The sequence below is a fragment of the Nelumbo lutea genome, chromosome 2 (assembly GCF_056320005.1).
Source record: "Nelumbo lutea isolate HS-2025 chromosome 2, American lotus-T2T, whole genome shotgun sequence".
In the NCBI taxonomy this organism is placed as follows: domain Eukaryota; kingdom Viridiplantae; phylum Streptophyta; class Magnoliopsida; order Proteales; family Nelumbonaceae; genus Nelumbo; species Nelumbo lutea.
The window spans coordinates 46,573,498-46,597,533 of NC_142685.1; the positions used below are offsets into that span (position 1 = coordinate 46,573,498).

At 39.5% G+C, this 24,036-nt stretch overlaps 1 protein-coding gene across 6 annotated transcripts; it reads right to left on the reverse strand.

Annotated features, from left to right (window-relative positions):
- Positions 1-986: 986 nt before the first annotated feature.
- LOC148870373 (PHD finger-like domain-containing protein 5A) lies at positions 987-24,027 on the reverse strand. 6 transcript variants are annotated; one of them, XR_016106955.1, is made up of 3 exons: positions 23,730-24,027; positions 21,191-21,414; positions 987-1,616 (listed from the first exon to the last, which is right to left on the reverse strand). XR_016106955.1 is itself a non-coding variant. In XM_088968570.1 (3 exons), exon 3 carries the CDS (start codon positions 1,578-1,580, stop codon positions 1,248-1,250), a length of 333 nt encoding a protein of 110 aa, XP_088824696.1. In that variant the 5' UTR covers positions 1,581-1,616; positions 21,069-21,092; positions 21,191-21,321; the 3' UTR covers positions 987-1,247. The 6 variants fall into 6 exon arrangements, 5 of the variants coding, with proteins under 5 accessions (XP_088824696.1, XP_088824697.1, XP_088824698.1 ...); XM_088968570.1 differs by lacking the exon at positions 23,730-24,027 and adding an exon at positions 21,069-21,092 and having other exon boundaries at positions 21,191-21,321; XM_088968571.1 differs by lacking the exon at positions 23,730-24,027 and adding an exon at positions 21,069-21,117 and having other exon boundaries at positions 21,191-21,311.
- Positions 24,028-24,036: the final 9 nt, after the last annotated feature.

The window sequence follows — 24,036 nt, forward strand, 5'->3', positions numbered from 1 at the left end:
GTGAAGTAATGGAAGCTCATGTAAAAATGCCATCTGTGTCAACTCATGGACAAACAGTTACACAGTGGAGGCCCTACCTAACATTTAGTCACAGTTTGATACCACCACCACCACCACTACCACAAGGAAAAGGAAAGAACACTTTGCAAAGCAATAACGTTGTTTGATAACATCGAGACCAACTTTGATCAACAAACACTTAGGCTGTGTTTGGTTTGAAGGAAAAAGTAAGGAAAGGTAGGGAAACCCTTACAAATCTTGTGTGGGTTTCCCTACCTTTTCCTTCAAACCAAAATTAACCTTAGCAAAGCAATAACGTTGAATACTCGGCTCATTCCAGCAGTCAATCCATTCCATTCCTTGGCATGTGAGTGAGACAATCCACTATGGGTATTGCCTATTGGGTAATAATAAATAGTTCTTCTCCATGTGTAGCGGCCATCTTTCTAGTTTGAGAGTGAGCATTCTCCACTACCAAAACTCTCGGCTCTAAAAGCCACCCCCCCTCATTCACCGCATCGGAGCAAACTCACCTAGCTACCAACGGTCAGAGTCAGACTAGTGAGTAGTCCGGCAACCATCAATCATCCCCCCGAACAAATATATACCTCCACCGTTCCATAATAATCAACAGAAACTTCGTTAAGGTAAGGAAAAGACTGATTCACTAGAAAATAGCCAGCTTAACATACTCGTAGTCATAGGCATAGCTTAACCCAAAAGACAATAACTCAAAAGTAAAACCAAATTTACATCAAAACTCGCCCAAATACTGATTCACTAGAAGATAGCTTAACATAGCGGAGACCATGAATGATAATCAAAGTTTTCACTAGAACAGCATGTAGATCAATTATAGTATAGAAAAAGTAATACCAGTATTTACATCGCAACCTATCAACGACACAAGCATTAAGCGCATGGGGCACCATGGAGCCTCGAAAAGCAGCCATTCTGTCCAAATGCATCAATAAATCAAATAGATATTGCTTAAAAATAAGACCGTCATCAAATTTTTCATTTTGCTGATTTCAACTTGAGCTAATAGTAAGTACTAAGTACTAAACAGGATTACAGGATCAACAATACCACCTATCGTACTCACTTTCACAAACTTGACCGACAGTACGCCTTTCATCAAACATGAATGGTGTCAGTTCGTAAGGACGCCATAGAGTAAGCAGCAGAATAAAAGAGAAAACGAGGGAGTTGCTTTTTAAGTAAAAAGAATTATTTCACATCTCTCGTCATCTTTTCTTAAAGCCATATTTTTTACGTTCATAGAAGAGATCTGTTTTAGCACTCCCCAAATTGACGATCTTTGGACATCCATCCCTATCCTTCTCCTGCTGAGTACACTCCTTGCAGTAGTAGGCATCAGATATCCCCACGCCTCCACAGATCACACATCGTCCCTGGAATGACCCATAATTGCATTCATCACAGACCCGCACAAGGGTACAAGGTCGAACATACGAGTCACATATTACGCATTTCCCATCACACTTCTCACAAAGCCGTCCAATGGCAATCCCTGGTTGCTTCCTGCACATTATCAGATCTGGGTGATGTTTGGCCATGATTTATCAAACACTCCTTTAGTTCCTCAGTTGTACCTGCAATATTTCATAGCACATCATTACACCTCCAATCATCTTCTTAACAGCATTACAATGTTAAAAATAAAAAGAAAGAAAATGCATCAAAAACATGGATTAGGAGAATGGGGAAGACACCGAGGAACTAAGAATTTGCTTCATTGCTTCACATTGGTGTGACAATGAATAGTTGTTATTTTTGCAACACCTTTAAAATATCATTTTTTTCTAGGAAGAAGGAATTGAAAGAACTCTCGTTGAGGTAAACAGAATGCCAGGCAAACTGAACTAAGTTGGAAGTTAGCCAGAAGATCTGTCAGTCCATTAGCTGATCTCTCCCAATGAACTCTCACTATTAAGTTGTAGGTTTTCCATTTGAATTTTCTCACTACTCCCCTAAAGAACCAAGCTACAGTCTCTGGCTCCTTCAACCACCCAACTACCAGTTTAGAATGGCCTTCAATTAGCAAGCTCCCAAAGTTCAGCTCTCTAGCAATCTGTACTTCCTATAGAACAGCTTGAACCTCTGCACTAACCACATTTCCCAAAGCTGAACTTTGGGAGCTTGCTTAGAAAATCTGTATAGTGATAAGATTCCTCCTTTGTAATCTTTGGGGTTCTCCCCTGCTTTGTACATCCTCTAATGTACTTTTTTATATTAATGAAATCTGGTTAAACTTTTCTCAAAAAAATAAGAATATAAAGCAACAATTTGACCCTTTACATTTCTAAAAACTCCTTAAATACCAAAAGGCCCAGGGTTACGAAGGCTGCTACCATCAAAGTTTAGTTTAATAAAACCTTCTTTAGGGGGTTTCCACAGTGCTATAGGCTTGCCCTTGACCAAGGAAGAATTTGCAATCAATTGCCAGTTTCTCCAAATGTCATCAAAGGAGAAATGTGAGAAAAGATCCAAAGTTTTAGGCCAAAAGACAGCCCTGTTCAACAAGCAATACCAAACAGAAGTATGATCCCTTTTTTCCTCCCAAACTGTCCAAACCACCTGAAGGTAGCCGGGTCAAAGAGTGCACCAATCTGCAAAGGCATTGTCCACCTTTATCCAGAAAGACCAAAAATCTTTTCCCAAAGTCCTACAACAAAGGGGCAGGGAATTCGTAGGTGGTAACAACTTTCTCCATTAGCTTTGCAAAGGAAACACTACTTAGGAGAAATACCCATTATTAGGTCTTCTCTTTTGCAAGTTATCCAAGGTGTTTAATTTTCCAAGAGAAACCTCACAACAAAGGGCTCCCACTTTTGGGGGATTGGGTTTGGACCAAATTTCCTTACAAAAGAAAAGCTGGGGGTTAGGGTCAGAGAACAAACAAAAAAAGGAGGCATACGAAAACAAGCCCAGAGGGTTAGGAAACCAGATACGATTTTGAAGTGATCCAAAGAAACTGGGTCTAGAGTTTTGAGAAGGAAAGCAGCCTGGTCAAGGCTTTGAGTCTTTAAGATCTCTTCTAAAGCCTGAGTTCCAATTGATACCTAACGACTAGGAGGACATAATCATGTAAATGGGTTCATTTTTAAAAAGGGACAAAAAATACAAAGATGGAAAAAGGTGCTTAAGAGTGGAATTACCAATCCAAACATCCCTCCCAAAAAAAATTCCATCTCCTGTACACACATCATACCTGATAAGGCTTAAATATTGGGGAAGAATGCCATTAATAGCCTTCCACAGAGTTCAAAGTGGCCCATCAAGAAACACCAGCATCCCAACCATTACTTTCTTTTGAGCAAAGGTAAAGTATCATTGTATTGATGTAAAGGTCCTTCATACAATGAGAAGCTGTACACACCAAAACAGAAGGACCTCAAAAAAAGTTCATCCTCAAAAAATTACAATCAGATGTGTCCCCTTTAAATTCAGTAAGTATAGACAACCAACTTCTATCAAAACCTACAGCCAAATTGACGACTTCAGCTACAGTAGAGGTTTTAAGATCAAAGACCCTGCTGTTCCTTCCATCCAAACCGCCCGCATTATAGCTAAGGGAATAGAAGATCAACAAATCTTTCCTTTCTTAGTCATCCCTCGGATCTGCCAAAGCCTCAAAGCAGGCTTTAACTGAGGCTGGCGTACACCAGCTTACCTTCAGACTTCTTAAGAAATGGCTCAACATCTCTGAGGCAAAAATGCAGTGTAAAAACAAATGGTTTGCAGATTCTGTTTCCCCACCACAGAAGCTACACCTTAGGTCACTGCAGTTAAAACCTTTTCTTACCAGCATCTCTTTTGTGAGACATTTCTCCATGGCTGCCCCCATGCAAAAAACTTTACTTTGGAGGGAGCTACTGTCCCCCAAATGGCCCAGCTTGGAAATGTGGTTTCAAAACCTCCCCTTATGGCGTTGTAGAAGGATCTAACTGAAAACTCCCTGCTTTTGTTCCCTTTCCACACTAGTGCATCCCCGGTCTGCAAATTCAAAACCTGGGACTGAAGCAAAACCAAGAGATTCCCCACCTGCTGAATCTCCCAATCATTGAAGTCCCTTCTAAAGGTTGGAGCCCAGCAAAAAGCATTATCCCTTAAACAAATGTATCTGCTACCACTGCTTCTTTATCTTCAGCCAAATTGAACAGGGTAGGAAACATATCCTTAAGGGAATTCTCCCCTGTCCAGGCACCCAACCAAAACTTAATCCTTCTCCCATTCCCAACTTTAAATCTAACTTCCCTTCTGGAAAGGTTTGAAGCTTTGCATATACCTTTCCACAGACTACACCCATAGGTTAACATGGGTGGACCACTACCCCAACCACTTTCATCCAGCCCATATTTTTCTGCTATTACTTTTCTCCATAGGTTGTCAGGTTCAGCAGCAAACCTCCATAGCCAAATTCCTAGCAGAGCTAGATTGAAGGATTTTAATCTCCTTAACCCCAACCCCCCTTGAGATAGGGGTTCACAAATCTGACCCCAGTTAACAAGATGATATTTATGTGAATACTTCAATCCCACCCACAAAAAGTCTCTCATCTTTTTTTCTAAAACCTCTGCCACTTCCGAAGGGATAGGAAATAGGGTCATGAAGTACGTCAGCAAGCTTGCTAGGGCACTCTTGATAAGTGTTACCTTTCCACCTTTGAAGCGCACCTTGCTTTCCAAGTGGCCAATTTCTGTTCCATTCTTTCTATTATTGGATTCAAAGTTGTTTTTGAATTGCATTTGGCTTCCAGAGGCAACCCTAAATACTTTGATGAAAGCTGACCAACCTTGCAGCCTAACAAGTCTGCCATACCCTGGATGTTAGAAACATCACCCACAGCTATTATCTCACTTTTTGCTAGGTTTACTTTCAGACCTGAAATAATCTCAAACCAGTAAAGAATGTACTTCAAATTCGGAACTTGCTCCTCTGAAGCCTTGCAAAATAAGAGAGTGTCATCAGCATATTGTAGAATTGGAATGGCAGTCCCATTGGGCTTCACCTGAAAGCCTTCCAGCAGCTCCCTCTCCACAACTCTATCTACTAACTTGCTTAAACCTTCCATTTCTATTAGAAAGAGAAGAGGACACTACGGGTCCCCTTGCCTCGAACCTCTAGAACTGCTAAAATTTCCTTTAGCTGTCCCATTTACAAGCACCAAGAATCTAGGGGTTAAGTAGCAGACCTTCATCCAATTCCTCCACTTGGAGCCAAAGTGCATTCTTTTCAACAAATAATCCAAGAAAGACCAGTTAACATGGTCATAAGCCTTCTCTAAGTCAATTTTGCAGATTAGACCACTTTATCCACCTCTTATTCTTGAGTCTAGTAGTTCATTAGCTATGAGAACTACATCCCGAATGTGCTTGTTGTGGACAAATGCCCCTTGGCACATAGAGATTAAAGAATTCATCACCTTTCTTAATCTGGTGGCCAGAATTTTAGATAGGATCCTGTAGACACTTCCAACCAAGCTAATTGGCCTAAATCTTTCAGCTCATTTGCTCCTTTCTTCTTGGGGATCAGTGACATAAAAGTTGCATTTCAGCTTCTCTCGAGGGCAGCAGAATCGTAGAATTCCTCCAAAACCCTTAGTAAATCAGCTTTAAGGAGCTCCCAGAACTTCTTAAAAAACAGCAATGTGAAACCATCCGGGACCGGCACCTTCTCCCCTTCCAAAACTTCTATAACCTTCTTTACCTCCTCTTTTGAGAAGGGTTTTTCCAGTTCCGAAACCTGCTCCTCAGTCAAACAGTTAAAGATTAGACCATCCAGTTGTGGTCTTCTCTTGCAAGGTTCCTTGAACAACTCTTTATAGAAACAAACAAAAGCATCTGCTATGTCTTTCACATCTTGTACTACCTTTCCTTCCACCTCCAACTTTTGAATAGAATTAACTCTCTTTCTTGCATTGGCCACCTTGCGGAAAAAAGCAGTACTACTATCACCTGCTTTCAGCCACATTGCCCGAGCTCTTTGCCTCCATTTGACTTCAGCATGGTGCAACATAGCATCTAGCGTCTTCTTAGCAATAAGCCTTCTCCTTTTCTCCTCATCTAAAGATCCATTCTCCTCCTCCGCATCAATGTTAGCTATTAATTTCAAACACTCTTCCCTTTTTTCTCCCTCACTCTTCGAAGTCACTTTTTTTTTTATGAATGAAAATAATTTATTAAATCAGAATATAAGGCAATACAGGAAACCCATGAAGAGGCACGAGCTGTTACCTCTTCTAACAAAGTATTACATCACTTAAGAACCGGATAAGCAGAAATAAAATTACATAGCAGCCCAAAAAACTTTTGGATGAGGGGACCAAAGTCTTACATCCGAGCGAAGAGGATCCAGAAAGACACTGCCAAGAAGAGACAAGAATTCTAAAGCACTACTAAGTTCAACATCCCTCAAACCTCTCCTAAAACCAAAGTCCCAGCTTAAGGAAGAGGGTGAAGTAATAGAAGGAAGAAAATGAGAAACAGCTTTTTCCTTGTAAAGGGAAAGAGAATAGAGATCTGGAAATTTGTCCGTAAGGGCAACGGTACCCACCCAAGTATCTTCCCAAAACAAAACAGAGTCACCAGAGTTGACATCATACCTGACCAAGTTGAGAAACTGAGGGAGGACACTCTGAATTGCTTTCCAAGGAGATGCCAACGTAGCTTGACGTGATACACCCGCATCCCAACCATTTTCCCATCTGCCATGTATACTAGCTATCACTTCATGCCACAATCTCTCCCTTTCTCTAGGCCACCTCCACAACCACTTCCCTAAGAGAGCTTTATTCCTTTGAGCTAACCTTCCTACTCCCAACCCACCCTCCTCTTTACTCCTACAAACTATTTCCCAATTGATTAGATGATCTTTCTTTTCCTCCCCAGGCTCCCACAGAAAAGATCACATTATCCTCTCCAACTTCTTAGCTTCCCTAATAGGAATCCTAAAGATATAGAGAAAATAAATCGGTAAATTTTCTAGGGTAGCTCTCAATAAAGTCACTCGACTCCCTATGGAAATGTAGTTCTTTTTCCAAGAAGCTAATCTTCTCTCAAACTTTTCCAGAATTGGGGTCCAAAATCTACTCTCCTTTGGGTTAGCCCCTAGAGGGAGACCTAAATACTGCAAGGGCCAAGAAGAAATGGGACAACCTAAACAATCCGCCACAGACTACAAAGTCCTCTCATTCAGATTAACCCCTACCACACAACTCTTATACAGGTTTATCTTCAAATTGGAGACATTCTCAAAGTGTTGTAACAATGCTTTGAGATTTCTCATTTCCCGCTTGTCACTCCCTTCACAAAAAATTATGATATCATCGGCAAACTGCAGGTGGGTTACCCGAACATTGTTCCTTCCAATCCTCCAACCTCTAGTTTCCTCTTCCCTGTCTGCTTTAGAGATTAATCTACTAAAGACATTTGCAACTAGGGTAAAAAGAAAAGGGGAGAGAGGGTCACCTTGTCTAAGGCCTCTACAAGCTGGGAAAAAGTCTTTCACCACCCCATTAACCAAAACGGAGTAATGGCAGGAACTAATACAGCCCTTTACCCAATTGCACCATCTAGCTCCAAACCCACAACACCCAAGGACCTCTAGTAAAAAACTCCAATCCACAAGATCATAAGCCTTCTCCAAATCTAGTTTACAAACAAAACCTTGGATTCCTGACTTTCTCATGTCCTCCATGCACTCATTTGCTATTAGGATCTGATCCGTTGTTTGCCTTCCCTGCACGAAAGCGCCTTGCTCTTGACTAATGATGGGAGGGTAGTACTACTCGGATTCTCAATGACAACACTTTAGCCAGGATTTTATAGATGCTTGTCACTAGACTGATTGGCCTATAGTCCTTAGGGTTCTTTGCATCTGCCTTCTTTGGGATTAGGGCTATGAAGGTAGCATTGACTCCAAGGCTCACCGTTTTTTATTTACAAATTCCTGAAACACCCCAACAAGGTCTTCTTTGACCGCATCCTAACAATCCTGATAGAAAGCCATTGTAAAGCCATCTGGACCAGGTGCTTTGGATCTATCCATTGAAAACACCGCTTGTCTGATCTCTTCTTCACTAAAGCCCCTTTCTAACCAGTTTGCTTGTTCTTCAGACAATCTAGTCCACTCCAAGTCTTCCAAGGTTGGCCTATTAATCAACGGTTTCCTATAGATTGATTTGAAATGATCCACAAAACATCTGGCTATCTCATCTTGATTTGTGAGTTCCTCCCCATTCACCTCCAACTTAGCCACAACTTTTTCTTCTTCTTCCATTAGCCAATGCATGGAAAAATTTAGTATTTCCATCCCCTTCCTTAATCCATTTATGTCGCGACTTTTGCCTCCACGAGATTTCCTCTCTCAAAAGGACCTCTTCCAGGTCCTTCTTTAGATTTCCTCTCAAAACATGTTCTTTCTCACTCATCATTCTTTGAGCTTCCTTGGAATCAAGTTCCTCAATCCTGGACATCAAGTCAATTTTTTGCTCCTCTATCCTTCCAAAGTGTTCCCTATTCCACTCCTTAATTTTGGATCTCAACCTTTTCAATTTTTTGTGGAATCTTACCCCCTTCCAATTCACTCCTCTTAATTCTTCTCTCCACCATTCCCCAATCAAGTGCACAAAATTCGGATGAGTTAACCACATTCTGAAATCTAAAAAGCTGAGGACCAGAAGTTAAGGTTTCAGGACTTAGTTGGATAGGCAGTGATCAAAGGTGACTCTGGGTAAGGCTCTAGCCATCAAGTTCATTCACTGGTTCTCCCACTCTTCAGTAAAGAGGAATCTATCTAATTTCGAGCAAAGGGGGTTTTCTTGGAAATTCGGCCATGTAAAATTGGCTTGTAAGAGGGGTAACTCCTTTAGACCACAGTTATTAATGAAATCATTGAACTTCCTAATGCTGGTTGTAATTGTCCTTTGGGGTTATTAGATTTGGTACAAAAGCTAATTACATTGAAGTCCCCCCCAAGACACCAAGGACCCTCCCACAAACCTCATATGGCATACAACTCTTCCCACATCTCATTCCTCTCTCTATATGAGTTTGGCCCATAGACATTGGTTAAAACCCAGGTGAAGCCATCCCCCACATTCCTAACCTATAAGGACACAGAAAATCTTCCTATTAGCTCCTCCACTGATTCTACAGCATCCTCCCTCCCTAAGGTTACTAGACCTCCAGAGGCTCCATAGGACGGTGCTGAAGTCCAACAAACTCCTCTTGATCTCCATACACTTCTGATCCATCTTCTATCCAATTCTGCCAACTTGGTTTCCTGCATCAAGACTATGTTCGGTTTCTTCTCCTCAACAAATCTTTAATTGCCTTCTCTTTCTTTCACTTCCCAAGCCTCTCACATTCCAGCTAATGATCTTCATCAAGCACTTTTACGAAAAAATCCCTTCTCAAAGACTCTACCTTACAGCAAAGTCTTTCTTCTTTCCCCTCTCCCACTAAATTCAATATCACCCTCAATATCTGAAATCGATCTCTCCACTTCAGATCTTTTTTTCTTTTTTCTCCTATTGTTACCCTTAGTCTTCCTCATTAAGGCACTAGCTTCATTTATCCCCCCCCCCCACAGATTAGAGCTCCTGTAAAAGTCCTTTTCTTGAAAAGTTGTTACTCTCTCCCTTTGATCTAATTTCTCCTCCCTCTCTTTATACTCCTCCAACAACGCACAGATTCTCTCCCAAGTTCTCTCTAGTTCCTCCTCCTGTCCCTCTTCCACTGCCATCTCACCTTCTCTCAGTTCGCACTCAAAGCTGCCAGTCTCTCTTCTCATCCCCCCCACTGGAACTTCTGCTCGGGATGCTGGTGTATTTGTTTCAAGCACAGAAGGCACATTAGTAACCAAAACCGAATGGACAACAGTACCTGTAATGTTTGGGACTGAGGGGACGACTTCCAGGGGAGAGGGATTCTCGCAAGGAGAGGGCCTAAAGCTGTTCCCTATGAATGAGCATGCGTGAGAGAGTTTACACTGAATCAAAACCCTGTCTGCTTTAATAGGTGAAAGACTCTTCCATTTCTGTCCTTCTTCTAGTGTTACATTGCAGGTTGGAGCGTGAGAAGAGTTTCCTACCAGCATCATATCCTGCTCTTCCTGCACTAATGGACTACTTCCTTTGCAGGTACAAGAGGCACCTGAACCGCAGCCTTAGGCAACTGATCTTTAACCTTCACGACGTCTTCCTCGAACTTTGGTGCCTCGTCTTCTTCCTTGTTCTCTTGAAAAAGTACCTTTGTTCCCAGACTGTCTTCATCAAACACATTCCTTCAGCTGCTTAGGTTGATACTCCCTAAACTTAGTGTGTCGTCGAAATCAGTGGCACTGAAATCTTCCTCCTCAGAATGAGAAAACAACTCCAGCCTCTCTAAATCCCTTTGTCCGATACACCTAGGGTTTCTTTTTTCCGGCAATACCGTGTTCGTCTTCTCCGGCGCAACCCATTGTCGTGAGTTCCCAGGTACAGGGAGATTCGGAGACTGCTGGTTTCAGTCTGTGGAGATCAACTAAGATGATGATAGATGGTTGTTACCATCTATCGACGCCACTCTCCCCCTCACGTGCCAACTTAAAGGTGCATTGGGTCCTGCCATGCTTTAATTTTTTCTTTCAACCATTTCAGTTTTTTGAAGAAAATGTGACTGGCTGAGCCTTTAAAAGAACATTCCAACCACCACCTTTTGATGTTTGTCACTAACTCCTCTGAGTCCAACCAGCAGTGCTCCAACCTGAAGGGATGAGAGTTCTTTTTCAAGCCTCCCGTACTCAGGATCAAGGGGATGTGATAAAAAACTACCCTTGTCGGTGCTTCCTAATTTGAGAATGGAAATAATTCCTTCCATTCAGGTGAAATCAAAAATTTGTCCAGTCTGACTAAAGATGGGTTTTCCTGATTGTTGGTCCATGCATACTTTACTCCTGCTAGTGGCAAGTTTATCAGCTCCCACCTTTGGATGAAACCCCTAAAATTTCTGATACCTCTATTCAGTCTATTACACCCCTTTTTGTCTACAGGGTTAAGAATTTCATTAAAATCTCCTCCTAACACTCGTGGACCTTCCCACCTTCTGACAGAGTCTAATTCATCCCAAAGAGCATTCTTTATGTTGAGGATTTAATTAGTTTTGTGTAGATTTAGCAGTAATTTTTTAAATGTTAATTGTTAGATATGAAGTAGGAACCACAGCATTTATGTTAGGTCCTTTGCTGATCGTTTCTTAAGTCTTTTATGTGTTTTTAGATGCTTGCTGCCCTATAAGGGCATATTAGTCATTGTACTCCACTTTATATTTTTAATATAAATACTAGTGAAGGGGGTGGCCAGAATTAAGCTCTTTTCTTTCTCAAATCTCTTCTTCTTCTTCTTCTTCTTCTTCTTCTTCTTCTTCTTCTTCTTCTTCTTCTTCTTCTCCTCCAAGAAAATATCTTTTCTTTTACAGATTTTCTTAATTCAGCAGATTTCTACTTGGTATCAGAGCAAGGCTAGGTTTCTTGGAGTTCTCCCATGCAACCCTCGATCAGCCGATTGCATGAGATAAAGGACTGATCGATCTACTTCAGACTGCCCAGTTCTTGGATTTTTTGGTGGATTTCAGTCATCAAGAAGGTGATCTAGAAAAAACTGGAGTGCGGGGAAGAATCCTAGGTAAGTTGGACTCTTCATTCTTGGTCTGATCTTGGGCACTTGGACCTTGTTGGACTTCTCTAAGTTTTTTAGAGTGGTTGGTTAGGTTTCTAGACACTTTTATCGATTCACTCTTCTCTCCGGTGGAAGACAGTGGGAAAAAGGGTTTTTCTCTCCGGATAGGGTTTTCTCCTTCCAGAAAGGTCAGCCGCCCTTGTAAGTGAGATCGATCTGATCTCAGAAGCTTTCTACCTAGTGTTTTTCTGGTTTTGAACCATTTGAAGCCGAGCTGGAGGGTTGGAGTGCTGAAAAGAAGTCCACCAGTACCATGGGTCCAAGTGTTGGAGGTACGAGTGATATGTTTGAGTCTGGAATTATTACCACAGTTAAATTAGATGGAACAAATTATTTAGAATGGGCACAATCAGCCAAGATAGCCATTGGTGCCCGTGGAAAACTAGGGTACATCACTGGGGAAGAAAAGAAACCTGATATAGATTCTTCTCGGTGGGTACAGGAGAATTACATGGTGATGTCCTGGCTATGTAATTCTATGTTACCCCACATTGGCAAAAATTTTCTATGGGCTAATACTGTAAAGGAGATTTGGGATGGAGTGACTGAAACCTATTCTCAGAAGTAGAATGTAGCCAGAGCCTATCAATTAAGGAATCAGGTGATTTGTATAAAACAAGGAGATAAACCTCCTGCCATGTATTTCTCCATGATGAAAACCCTTTGGCAAGAGATAGATCACTTAGAAACTGTGGTTTGGGAAAGTGTAAATGATGCAGCAACCTATCAGAAGTTGTTAGAGAAGAATATGGTCTTTGAGTTCTTGGTCAGGCTAAACCCTAAATTCTACATTACTAAGCGACACATCTTTTCTAAAGAGAGTATGACACTTTCTCAAGCCTATGCCTTTGTTTCTAGAGAGGAGAGCAGGATGAATGTCATGTTGAGACAGCCTAGGATTGATCAGTCTGCTATGGTTAGTATAACCAGACCTAAGCCAAATTGAGACAAGGGGTGCAGTGAGACTAGGAGGGAGGACAAGAAGGACTTGGTGTGTGATTATTGTAAGAAGACTAAGCATACCAGAGACACTTGTTGGAAGCTCTATCTACACCCCATACCAACTCGAGTCAAGAACAAGAAGGGAAATGCAAATGTGGCAATTACAAGAGACTCTTCGGGACCCCTTACCCAAGCTGATTGGGAGACCATTGCAGTAGTAGCAGTCAAAACCGAATTGGAGAAGTTTGAACAGCTTATGAGTAAGAAGGACATAGCCAGTTCTAGTTCTTCAAACGGACAGCAAAGTGCAAGAGCCAACCACACCACCTCTTTTGCTCATACAGGTAGTTCATATGCAACTACAAATTATGCATCCACCTCAGGTAAGGAGGGACCTCCCTGGATTATAGACTAAAGAGCACCTGAGCACATGACTAATATACCTACCCATTTCAGTTCTTACCAATTGTGCTCTGGTAGAAATAGAGCCTCTACAATAGATGATTCACATGTTCCCTTTGCTGGGAAAGGGACAGTTAGAGTGACCAATGATATTACTTTATCTTTGGTCTTACATGTCCCTAGACTTCATACTAACCTTCTTTCTATTAGTTCTTTGACAAAAAATTTGAATTGTTCAGTGACCTTCCTTCCTGGTAATTGTGTTTTGTAGGATCTAGAGTCAAAGAGGATGATTGGGAGTGGTCATGAGGTGAATGGATGTTAACTTTTTTGAGTCTACATTTTTTTTTCTCTAGAGGTTCTCCTCAAGGGGAGAGTCTTGGGGAGGAGAACTCAATCTAATCCTCTTCCTGTTTCTTTTGTGCCACCAGTTTTACCATCAACACCTTCGCCAGTTCCATTACCAAATCCACTATCGGAAACCACACAACACTATCATCGTTGCCAGAAGAGGGTTGACTCCACACATGCTCAACCAGTAGAATCCGCACCACTCTCCATCAATCCTTCTGAGGCTCCAAATTCGGCAGATGATAATGTTCCCCTTGAACCTGAGCCTTTTATTTTTTCTGATGATAATGTTCCTATACCTAACACTATTGTTGTAGTCGATTCCATTGACCTTGATCTTCCCATTGCACTTTGCGAAGGGAAGAGAAAGTGTACTGCCCATTGCATCTCACACCATCTTTCCTATAAAGCCTTATCATCCTCCTACCAACCTTTCCTTTCTTCCCTGGATTCTATGTCTATACCCAAGAATGTTACTAAGGCTCTCTTCAAACCTGAGTGGAAAATAGCTATGCAAGAAGAGATGGAAGACTTAGTTAAAAACCACACTTGGGAGATAATTGATCTTCCTCCAGACAAGGAGACAATCGGATGTAGATGGGTGTTCGAACACTAGGAAACAGACCCTACCCAGTTGGTTGCACAGTTCAAACACTAGGAAAAGCAAGGTTACATTTGATACACTAGGCAATGCCTAGGGGGGCGCCTAAGCGACTAAGCGTTCACCTATTGCCTAGGGTTGCTTTGGCACCTTGAAAATGATCTATAGCTCTAGTTTCTATTCATCTCATTCAAATGGTCCAAATATCAGCTAACTCTCTAGCTGGTGGGCTGGTTAGGTGGGCGTAGGAAGGTTGGATTTGTATTTGGGAGCATCCTTACTAAAATGACTACCTCAATAAATATTTTTGTATTTGACCAACTAGCCTTTCCAATTGGGAAAGTTTTGTGTGTGTGTGTATCTATTTATTTGATAGTAGTATGAAAACTAAATCATTAAAAGAAAAGGTATACAAGCAGTATACAGGCTTTGCAGCCCAAGCAAACCAACACAGTAACACATATAAATTCATATGCCAAATAACAAGAATACTTGATCTATGCCTTCACCCAACCACAGCACATCCTACCCTAGCACAAACTCTTAGGAAATCCAGACCCCTGGCTATTAAAGCTTGAGAGAACACAAAGAAACAAAAACAAGCCAAGACACATGCTAAGGAATCATGAAACAAAAACAACTGACAGATCCATAACTGCCACTCAACCATCTAAAAAACCAACCTCCCCACTGTCCTTAAAAAAAAGAACTATGACTTGTAAAAATAAACAGCTTCCCAAAAACCAATTCTAAGACATTAACCAAGTCATCCATGGGATCATGTTCAAACAAAACTCTGGACTCATTTAAATTTTCAGAACTGTTAGTCCACTCCCTTACTTCAAGCTCCACAAATATTTTTCTAGCAAATTCCTCGCCACCCAAAAAGAATAACCCCAAACTTTTGCTCACTCGACATCGTAATGAGCCACCCTCTTAATATCTGATTTTTTTCCTTTGCCTGATGCACCACTTCAATCTGGATCATGGGTTCAGATTTAGAACACTTCCTTGAATCTATCATGTTTTCTGAACATAAACTATTGTCTACAACTGAATTAGCAGTCAAGCCCACTCCTTCGGTTAGAATCCTCTTAGTCCCTGTTTCAAAGCTTTTCCCAAAATCAGCCACTATCAACATTTCTGCCACAACAGCATTCAATGTAGAATCTCAATAATTGAGAACAGGCAACCATCAAGCCTAAGAAATTTGAGAATTTCTTTAAACACCTTTCCTCTTAAAGACACTTTTAGAAGGTATACATGGACCAACTCCTCATAAACTGGTTCTCAATCAAAAAGAAGGCCTTCATAATATTGACTAGCCAGACATTTTTAGGGGTCTTAAACATTTATAATAGAGCCTTGATTTTCAGACCTGGTATGATCCAAATCCACACCCACCCTTCCAAATTAAAACTTCAAAACTCTACATTCATCAGCTTATTTTTCACATAAATTCCATCTCAGACATCTTACCAAAACTCCCTACATCCAATCTTTTCCACCACATCCATCCTCTTAGACCACCCTTAACCCCTTCCATTGTTGTCTAAGATACCATATCATCTTGAACCCAACCATCTTCTCTTCCTGTCACTGGCTATCCCAACAAGCACAACTCCAAACTCCTCTCTACCATTGATAACAATGACTCACCCCTCATCTCAGAAACCCCCATATCTTCCATCGGTAGAAAAAGGATCAGAAGAAATCAATCCAACTTTTAATCAAACCAAAACTCCGCCTCCCTCATCAAACCCCTTAAGAAACCAAGACGAGGCATCAACTTCAACATTAAATCCTTTGCCAGGATAGACCCCTTGAGGAAGTATTGTTGATGATTCAGAATTCAGTGCCACTCCATCTCTACCAAGTGACACTTCTTCAAAACCACCATCAGATCTGCTTCCTTCTAGGCAGGCACCCTTAATGACACCATGCCTCCAATTTCCTCCTTCAACCTCCACCTCTGTTTCTCAAGAGGTTAACTCTAAAGTCTAAACCCTTACAGTAATGTTTGACTGACTTTACATCTTTATCTATTAGGGGGTCTTACATGCTACTAGGCCCTCCCCACCCGCTCTTTCCTCCTCTTACATCCAAGGTGATTCAATTCAAAAACACTACCATCCTTATTAATGATACCTGCATTCCCATGTTGCCTCCTTTCACCAACAAACACAAAAACCACCTCCAACCTCACATCACAGGCCACATCAGGCAACTAGAATTATCCTCCCTTTTGATAGCCCTGACAAGTTCACCCCATTCTTCAAAGATCCACAATCCCAAATGCCAAAGAGAGACCTATAAATTGGGTTTTCCTAAGACTTCTACAGAGACCCTACTTGGCTGGAACGTTGATGGGCTGAATAAAAAGGGCAAAGTAGCTTGGCGTTTAATCCCAACAGCCATCCTTTGGACTATTTGGGTCTAAAGGAACCTTAGAATATTTGAGAATACTAAGTTTCTAGATAATAAATCATTAGGAAAGCGGTGGCAAAGGCTTTCTTTTGGCTCTCAGTGCACAAAGAATTTCAGTTTCAGAATATCCAAGCCCCTCTCTTATTTGTTCCTAGTAAGTAGGAAGTACGAACATGCTCAAGATGTAATTGGTTTTCGTAAGTACCTAGAAGATTTTATTTTTGTACAGTTCCTCACTGTAAATGGGTGGCTTCCTCCATCCTAGCCTTACACTTTCAGAATAATGAAACACAGCATATATTACCTTCTCCCAAGAATCAATTCAATTTCTCAATACCTTGTATCAAATAAACAACACTGCAGTACAATGCTAATCTTTTAAAAATTTTGTTAGCAATATATTCATGAAAAACCATGCTAACAATCCAAAATAACTTCTCTATTGAAACAAAGACTAATGGCACTAACACAATCAACTTCGATAAAAAGCAACTTACAATTATTGGGGATAACCTTGGATAATGAACTTTTGAAACCCTAGAGCTTCTCTAGTCTCTACACTTTTATTGGCATCAAATCAAATATCTAATCAATAGACACCACATAAGAAATTAAAACAAATTACAATTAATAAGAAGAAATAATGGGACAGTTCTGGTGATACGACTAATCTAAAGACAACTAAGCTTGTCTTAAAATCTTACAAAATTGAAAATTCAATAGAATATACATCCCACCTAGCTCTGAGCTAAGTAGCTGATGATGTTTTACCAATCTTGATATAGATGTATATGAACTACAGGTTAATAACCATAATGTAAATATAAACCCACACAGGACAATTCTTGACAATGTGAAATTTCATAGTGATTTTTCATAGCTGGAAGTGTAAGCCCATCTTCCAAAATGAAGTAATCTTGAAATTTTAATTAAATGAAATTTTGGTCACATGAAATGAAGCCATTCCTATATTCTGAAAGCTTTCTTTGAGGAAAAAAATACTAAATGAAAAAAAGAAAAATAAAGAACTGCATTGCACCTGGTTCCAATTTACTTTCTTTTGAGACTAATGTGAGCACCTTGTCTTTTCAATTATAGATGACCAAGCTAATTAAAGGCCATAATCATCACAACAAATATAAAAGTCTCTATTCAGTTATTCTTTTAGATTCTTGTGTCATTTTATTTTCAATGATGTGGAAGTCTTTCCATTTGCAATGTCACAATCTAACTTAAATCATATTTCCCTGATCCATCAGAGTCATTATTTACGAGCTGGTATCTCAAGGGTCTATTCAGTTATTCTTTTGGATTCTTGTGTCATTTTATTTTCAATAATGTGGAAGTCTTTCCATTTGCAATGTCACAGTCTAACTTAAATAGTATTTCACTGATACATTGGTGTCATTATTATTTTTTTTTTTTGATAATTACATTGGTGTCATTATTATTATTTTTTTTTGATAATTACATTGGTGTCATTATTATTTTTTTTTTTGATAATTACATTGGTGTCATTATTTAAGAGCTGGTATCTCAAGGGTCTTGACAGAAGGGATAAAGTCATGGGATCTATGCTCTCATTCACAATAGTCTGGCCCATTTGCTTGAAAAGAAACTCTTTCATCCTGGAAAAGGGTAGTTGGGCACCCTCAAATATTTGCTCTCAGTGCAACAACAATTCAGGAATGCCACTTACTCTTCTTTATTGCTTTTCTGCTTCTTATTAAATGTATGCTTTTGTTTTCTGTAATCTGACAGTACAGAGCCTTGATGTAGATGGGTCATAGTGTAATAGAACCCTTTTATACCCAAACTAATGAAAATCAGTACTTCATACCACTTTGGAAATATATATATATATATAAATTTAAAAAAAAATGAAAACCTTTATCTCTAGAAAATCATGTTTGTTCCCTTTTTCTGATAGTGACAATACACCTGTGTTGTCATCTTACAAGAAAACAAATCAATACATAACAGAAGTTATACCCTTGCCAGAACATTCAATTCATCATATTCCAGACCATGGTTTTCAAAACCGGACCGGACCGGACGGTCAGACCAGAAAACCAGGTGTGACCGGTTCCGTTTTTCCCCAAAACTGGATTTTTCCCAAAAAACGTTGATTTTGGTCAGCAAACCACTGACCCTGACGGTTAACTGTTCGAACAGTTTTGACCGTTTTTCAATTTTTTTAATTTTTTTTGTCAGAACAGGCCAACCATTTGACCCGGGAACCAGACCCCTGACCAGTTTGTTCTCCGGGTCGGTTTTAAAAACCTTGTTCCAGACATTACAAATAACTTAACCATCTAACTGTCACTTCTAGCCTACAAAACACCTACATCACAAATGTGATAATTTTTTATTTTTCTGTACAAAAAGGCAAAGACTTTATACATGAACATTTACAAGGTCACACATCCACATGTTACCCTAGGAATCATCACAATGTATCAACTAAATAATAGGACATCTGTCCTCAATGCATATTTGTTCTTCTCATGTTTTGGAACTAATGGATGGACATTATGCCCATCAATTAGTTTCAAAAAGATTTCCAATTGCCAGAGTTTGGGAGCAGTACTTGAGGATGTGAAAGGGCAAGCCCCTGTGTACTGTTTTGAGAAGAGGGAAGAAGAAAGCCAAAACTAGTTGCTGGTACCTCTCAGGAGGGTTTGATGAAAGGAGGAATTTTGAGAAGTCTGGTGGAGTGGCACTGACTAGAATGGTGTTAAAATAATTCTGCAGTTGTAAGTTCTTCCCGTCTGTGTTATTTCCATACTAACAGGATCATGGAAAACAACCAATAACCAAAGGAATACCTTTTATAAGCACAGAAGATGTAACGAAGTATGAAATGCTCGCCCAGTTAACCTGAATATCCAAATTATGATGGAAGAAAAGTTGAGACCATGATCTTGACTTGTAGGAAGTAAGCTCAGTGATCTAAATATGTAATAACACTATTTTCCTGCCCTAGAAAGGGCCTGAGAAGACAAATACAGAAGATAGACACGATCTCTTACTCTCTAGTCTCCAACTCCTAACTAAGCCATAAGCCAATTTTTGCATATATGTATAAACATGGAGATAGTAAGGAAATGTGGAGCAGAACACAATCGTCATAGATCAATTTTTGAGAGGAAAGAGGGGGAAAAAGAAAAAAACTGATTCAGAGCTCACAAGCTTGTGTTCTCACTGAAAAACTGCTGTGAGAGGAGCTGGTCAAGTCGGTGCCGGTGATGAGAAGGATAAGAAGGTTTCTGGTATTTTTAGGGTTTTTACCTTCTTTTGAAGAATTTTAGGGTTTTTTGCTTCACTTAGGTTACTGAGTTATGTTCAAATGGCAAGGCAAGATGGTAACTGGAAACCTTTTGGAACTAACGGATGAACAAACATGTGAAGGGACAGATGTCCTGTTATCATAAAGTTCACACCAATGTTCACATAATAAAGTTTGAAGCAGATGTGGTTTCATTGGGGTTAGTGATAAAACCCAGCAGATGTAACGGGATGGATGAAAACCCATTACTATTTGCAACCTTCAGTAATACATTCAAGCTTGGTGAGCTCCACTCCTACGCTCCTCCACTATTAAAAGTCCTCAATACTTTTTGAGGAAAGTTTAACCAAATTTCATTAAAAGGAGTACATGAGAAGATATACAAAACAGGGGAGAACCCCAAAGAGATTACAAAGGAGGAAGTTTATCACTATACAAATTTTCTAAGCAAGTGCCTAGTTCAGCTAAGCCATCCTCAATACTGACTCCACTAAATCCGGTCCATGCATCCTTTTCTTTCTTTCCCAAGAAGAAATGCAGTTAACCTGTTCACTGTAAAAGGAAGACTCAACAAAATTGATGTTGTCCAATAGTTGGGACCACTCCATAATTCTGATCATGGTGACCGCAATAACTTGAGGCTTAGGACTAACAACTAGATGAGAATGCCTTTTAACTTCGTGTAAATGATGGTTAAATCTTGGGCTGAGTAGCATAATCTGGAAAAGCTCAAGATCTAGCTTGTTGGTTCAACAATTAACTATCCTTGGTTCATCCTGATAGGTTCAAGGATGAGAATGATGATGACAAGATAACATGTTTATCATTTGGGCTTGTAATTTGAGTCAAGACAATGAGCAGCAACTCTACAACTACGTTTTGCATGCACCCTACGTGTATCGAGCAGCTTATCTGGATTTTGTAACAACAATGATCTTAGAGTGCGCATATCTGTTTTGAATTTAATGCAGAGACAAAGACAATGTTGATCAAGAACAGATAATGAGTAGAAGCAGGTGGGCTAGTATCGTGTATCGATGATGGAAAAAACAACTTACTTGCTATTACTTAAGGAAGTAAAGTAATGTGTACCATGATGGAAAAAACAACTTGTTAATTCCCTACATTGTTCGTCTTTGTATAAAAAACGAATGGATAGTGAAGTTTGAGATGTAACAATCCAAACTCCAAAAAATAAAAAATAAACAAACAAACCCTAACCAGTATTTTGAAACCACATTAAGTGAGGAAATTAAACAACAATGTTCAAGTGAAATCCGAACAACATAAGCCTATGGACATATTGGACATACCTGAATGGAACTCTTTTTGAATCTCTGCAAAAAGGGGTTGGTGACGCCTCTATACAGAGAAGGAAGAAGAAGAAGAATGATGGAAAAAGAATGAGAGAATATGGAAGAGAATGGCGGAATACCTGGTGGGTATGCTCTCCTTCGCTCGGGATTCTCGTTCAGAACTTGGCTTCGAGTGAAAAATAGGAGGTGTCAACTCTGAGTCTGCGACCCCTATGAACCTATCGAAAGCCCAACCGCCCGAGAAAACGAGAAGCTTGGATTGAGCTTCCAGGATTTTGTTACTCTCGGTCTTTCACAAGCTCTCTAAGGCCCACGTCTTTTGGGCTTCCGGTGTTTCCAATGCCTAACGGGAAAAGACAGGTTTTCAATCTTTCAAGCTTGAAAGATGCCGCTGACAGACTTGCCAATCCTGTACTTATATGTTATTATTTATGGGACATATTTTGAATGCACAGCGGATATGCTTGTAAGGTGCCTTATTGTCGACGATTGGGTCGAGAAAGTTTATAAATACAAGCAATAATACATAAAAGGCATCAAGAAACAGACAAATTAGACAAAAGACAATTTATATTGTATTAATCGATAGTAAGCATAAGCGTACAGTTTAGTGTTAAAGGATTCTCGTGTTTAACCTTTACATGCTTATGACTCATTTGACTATTTATCCCTGTGACATTATGCTAGGAGAAAATCTCAATTCCCAATAAAATGAATTCGGATTGATTCCACCGTAAAAGATATAGGCCCATGTATTTAATACTAACGCGGAACCCTATCATAGGTTCCACAGCCGATTGAATAGCTAAAGCGTTCAGCCAAACCTTACTGAAAATGAATTCGGATTAGCTAAATGCTTTAACTGTTCAATAGGCTGTAAAATCAATAATAAATTTTCGTGCCAGTATTAAATATATGGGCCCATGTATTTTGAGCAAAGGTTTAGCTATTCAGCTGACTGTAGAACCAATGATGAGATTCCACGCCAATATTAAATTCATGACCCCACTGTAAAAGATACAAACCCATGTATTTAATACTAGAGTAGAACCTTATCATTGGTTCCACATTGGGCTGAACAACTAAAATGTTCAGCTAAACGTTGCAAAAAGCATTCCTTTTTTTTTTCACTTTGATATTGCAAAAAGGAACCAATAAAAACCAATGTTCATAGAATGGGACAGGGCATTGACCTAGTAAAAGGGTAGAGGTTAAATGGGTCAAACCATGATGATATAATAAAATTCAGAAAAATATTGAACATGAAGAAAATCAATTCAAAATAGAAATCACATTTCAAACTTTCAAAGTTTAAGAATTTCAATTGAAAAAAAAAAAAAAAACCCATCACAGAGTCATTCAAGAATCTCAATTCAAAAATTATAATGCATACATGATACAAGTATTCTAAACTTGGTTTCAAAATTTAAAATGCATCCTTATCTCTGTAAATAAGGATGCAACAGTGGTTGATTGTTCGGAGAGGCAGAATGGACAATGGATCTAGAACCCCGAATTGATAACAAATTCAATTGATTGAGAGGTGGCTAGCTTCTTTGGTCAGGTTGTTTCAAGTATTGTATGACTCAAAGATAGCTAGAATAGGGAAAGACGAGGAATTGGATCTTTGAGAAGATTTTTCTTACTGGGTTTGGAGGAATATGCTGAGTTTGTTCGGGGTTAAGATGTGCTTCTCGGTTGATGTGAAGGGATTTATAGTAGAACATATTTTTTATTTATTTTGAAGGGCTGCACAACGGATGGGCCAAGTTTCCACTATGACCGGCAGGAGATCTTACCAACTCGCTAGTTGATACCTTGCAATTTATATTCCTTTTTTTTATAAGGAATATATGGTTTTTAAGGGTGGTTATATTGGTAAGATGGTTCTCTTTGTACAGCTCCTCATTGTACCGAGACTTATTTGTATTTTGGCTCTTAGATCTCAAGACTGTGTTTGGCTGCAGTGCAATTTTATTTGCATTAATATAAATGCATGGGAATGCAAATTTTGGCTTAACTTTGTTTTCGGTTTTATTTAATTCTGCTTCAGGTGTTATTTTACCTCATTGTATTGCAATCAAACAAAATAAAGTAAAATTTAAAATAAAAATAAATCATAATTTGCATGAAATCATTTATATTACCATGGTTTTGCATCAATGCAAATAAATTCACATTGCCATTAAACACAACCTAATGAAATATTTTACCTTATACTTTCAAAAAAGAAACTTGGTTTCAATTTCCAACTATATCAGTATCAATTATCAAGTTTAAAGATTCTAAATCAATTCCAATAAATTAAATATTATAAAATTATAAATGAAACATTAATTATCCTAAATCCTAATATTTGATTATTTTATTTATTTATACATAATTCAGAAATGTTTCAGGCTTTCAGGGGCTTAGGCTAACCTGCAAGGCTAAACTATTAGGTGGACTGTTTTGTAGTCGAATTGGGTGGACTGAAATGAAGATAATTTTCAAATTTGAGCAAACATGTAATCAATTTCGAATTTAGCACTTCAAAATAAATATTAAAAATTCTAAATAAAATAAGTTATAGATTGCAGATACAAGCCGTGGGGGAGGAGGAGTACCTGGTTGGCGTTGAGAGAGAGAGCGAGCGAGCGAGAGAGAGAGAGAGAGTACCTGGTCGGCATCGTCGGCTACCGCTAATGGTGTCGGTGGCGAATGTGACTAGAGCAGTGGAGCTTGAAGGTGGCGTTCGGTGGAGGCTTGGAGTTCGAACAAAGAAAGAATGGGGGCGATTGGTCAAGGGTTTTGGTTTCAGGAATTAGGACCTTAGGTTGTGTTTGAAAATGATGCAAATATGCAGAGTGCGTTCTGGTATATACAAACACAAAAGCAAATGGATGCAAACACGAATCCCGTATAGAAATATACCTTTTCTAACATGAACCATTTTGAATTCAAATTTAATTATTTTTTTTCATGT

Bases quoted from the DNA above. Each gene is read 5' to 3' on its own strand.
- LOC148870373 (XM_088968572.1), bottom strand. From the start codon at position 1,580: ATGGCCAAACATCACCCAGATCTGATAATGTGCAGGAAGCAACCAGGG.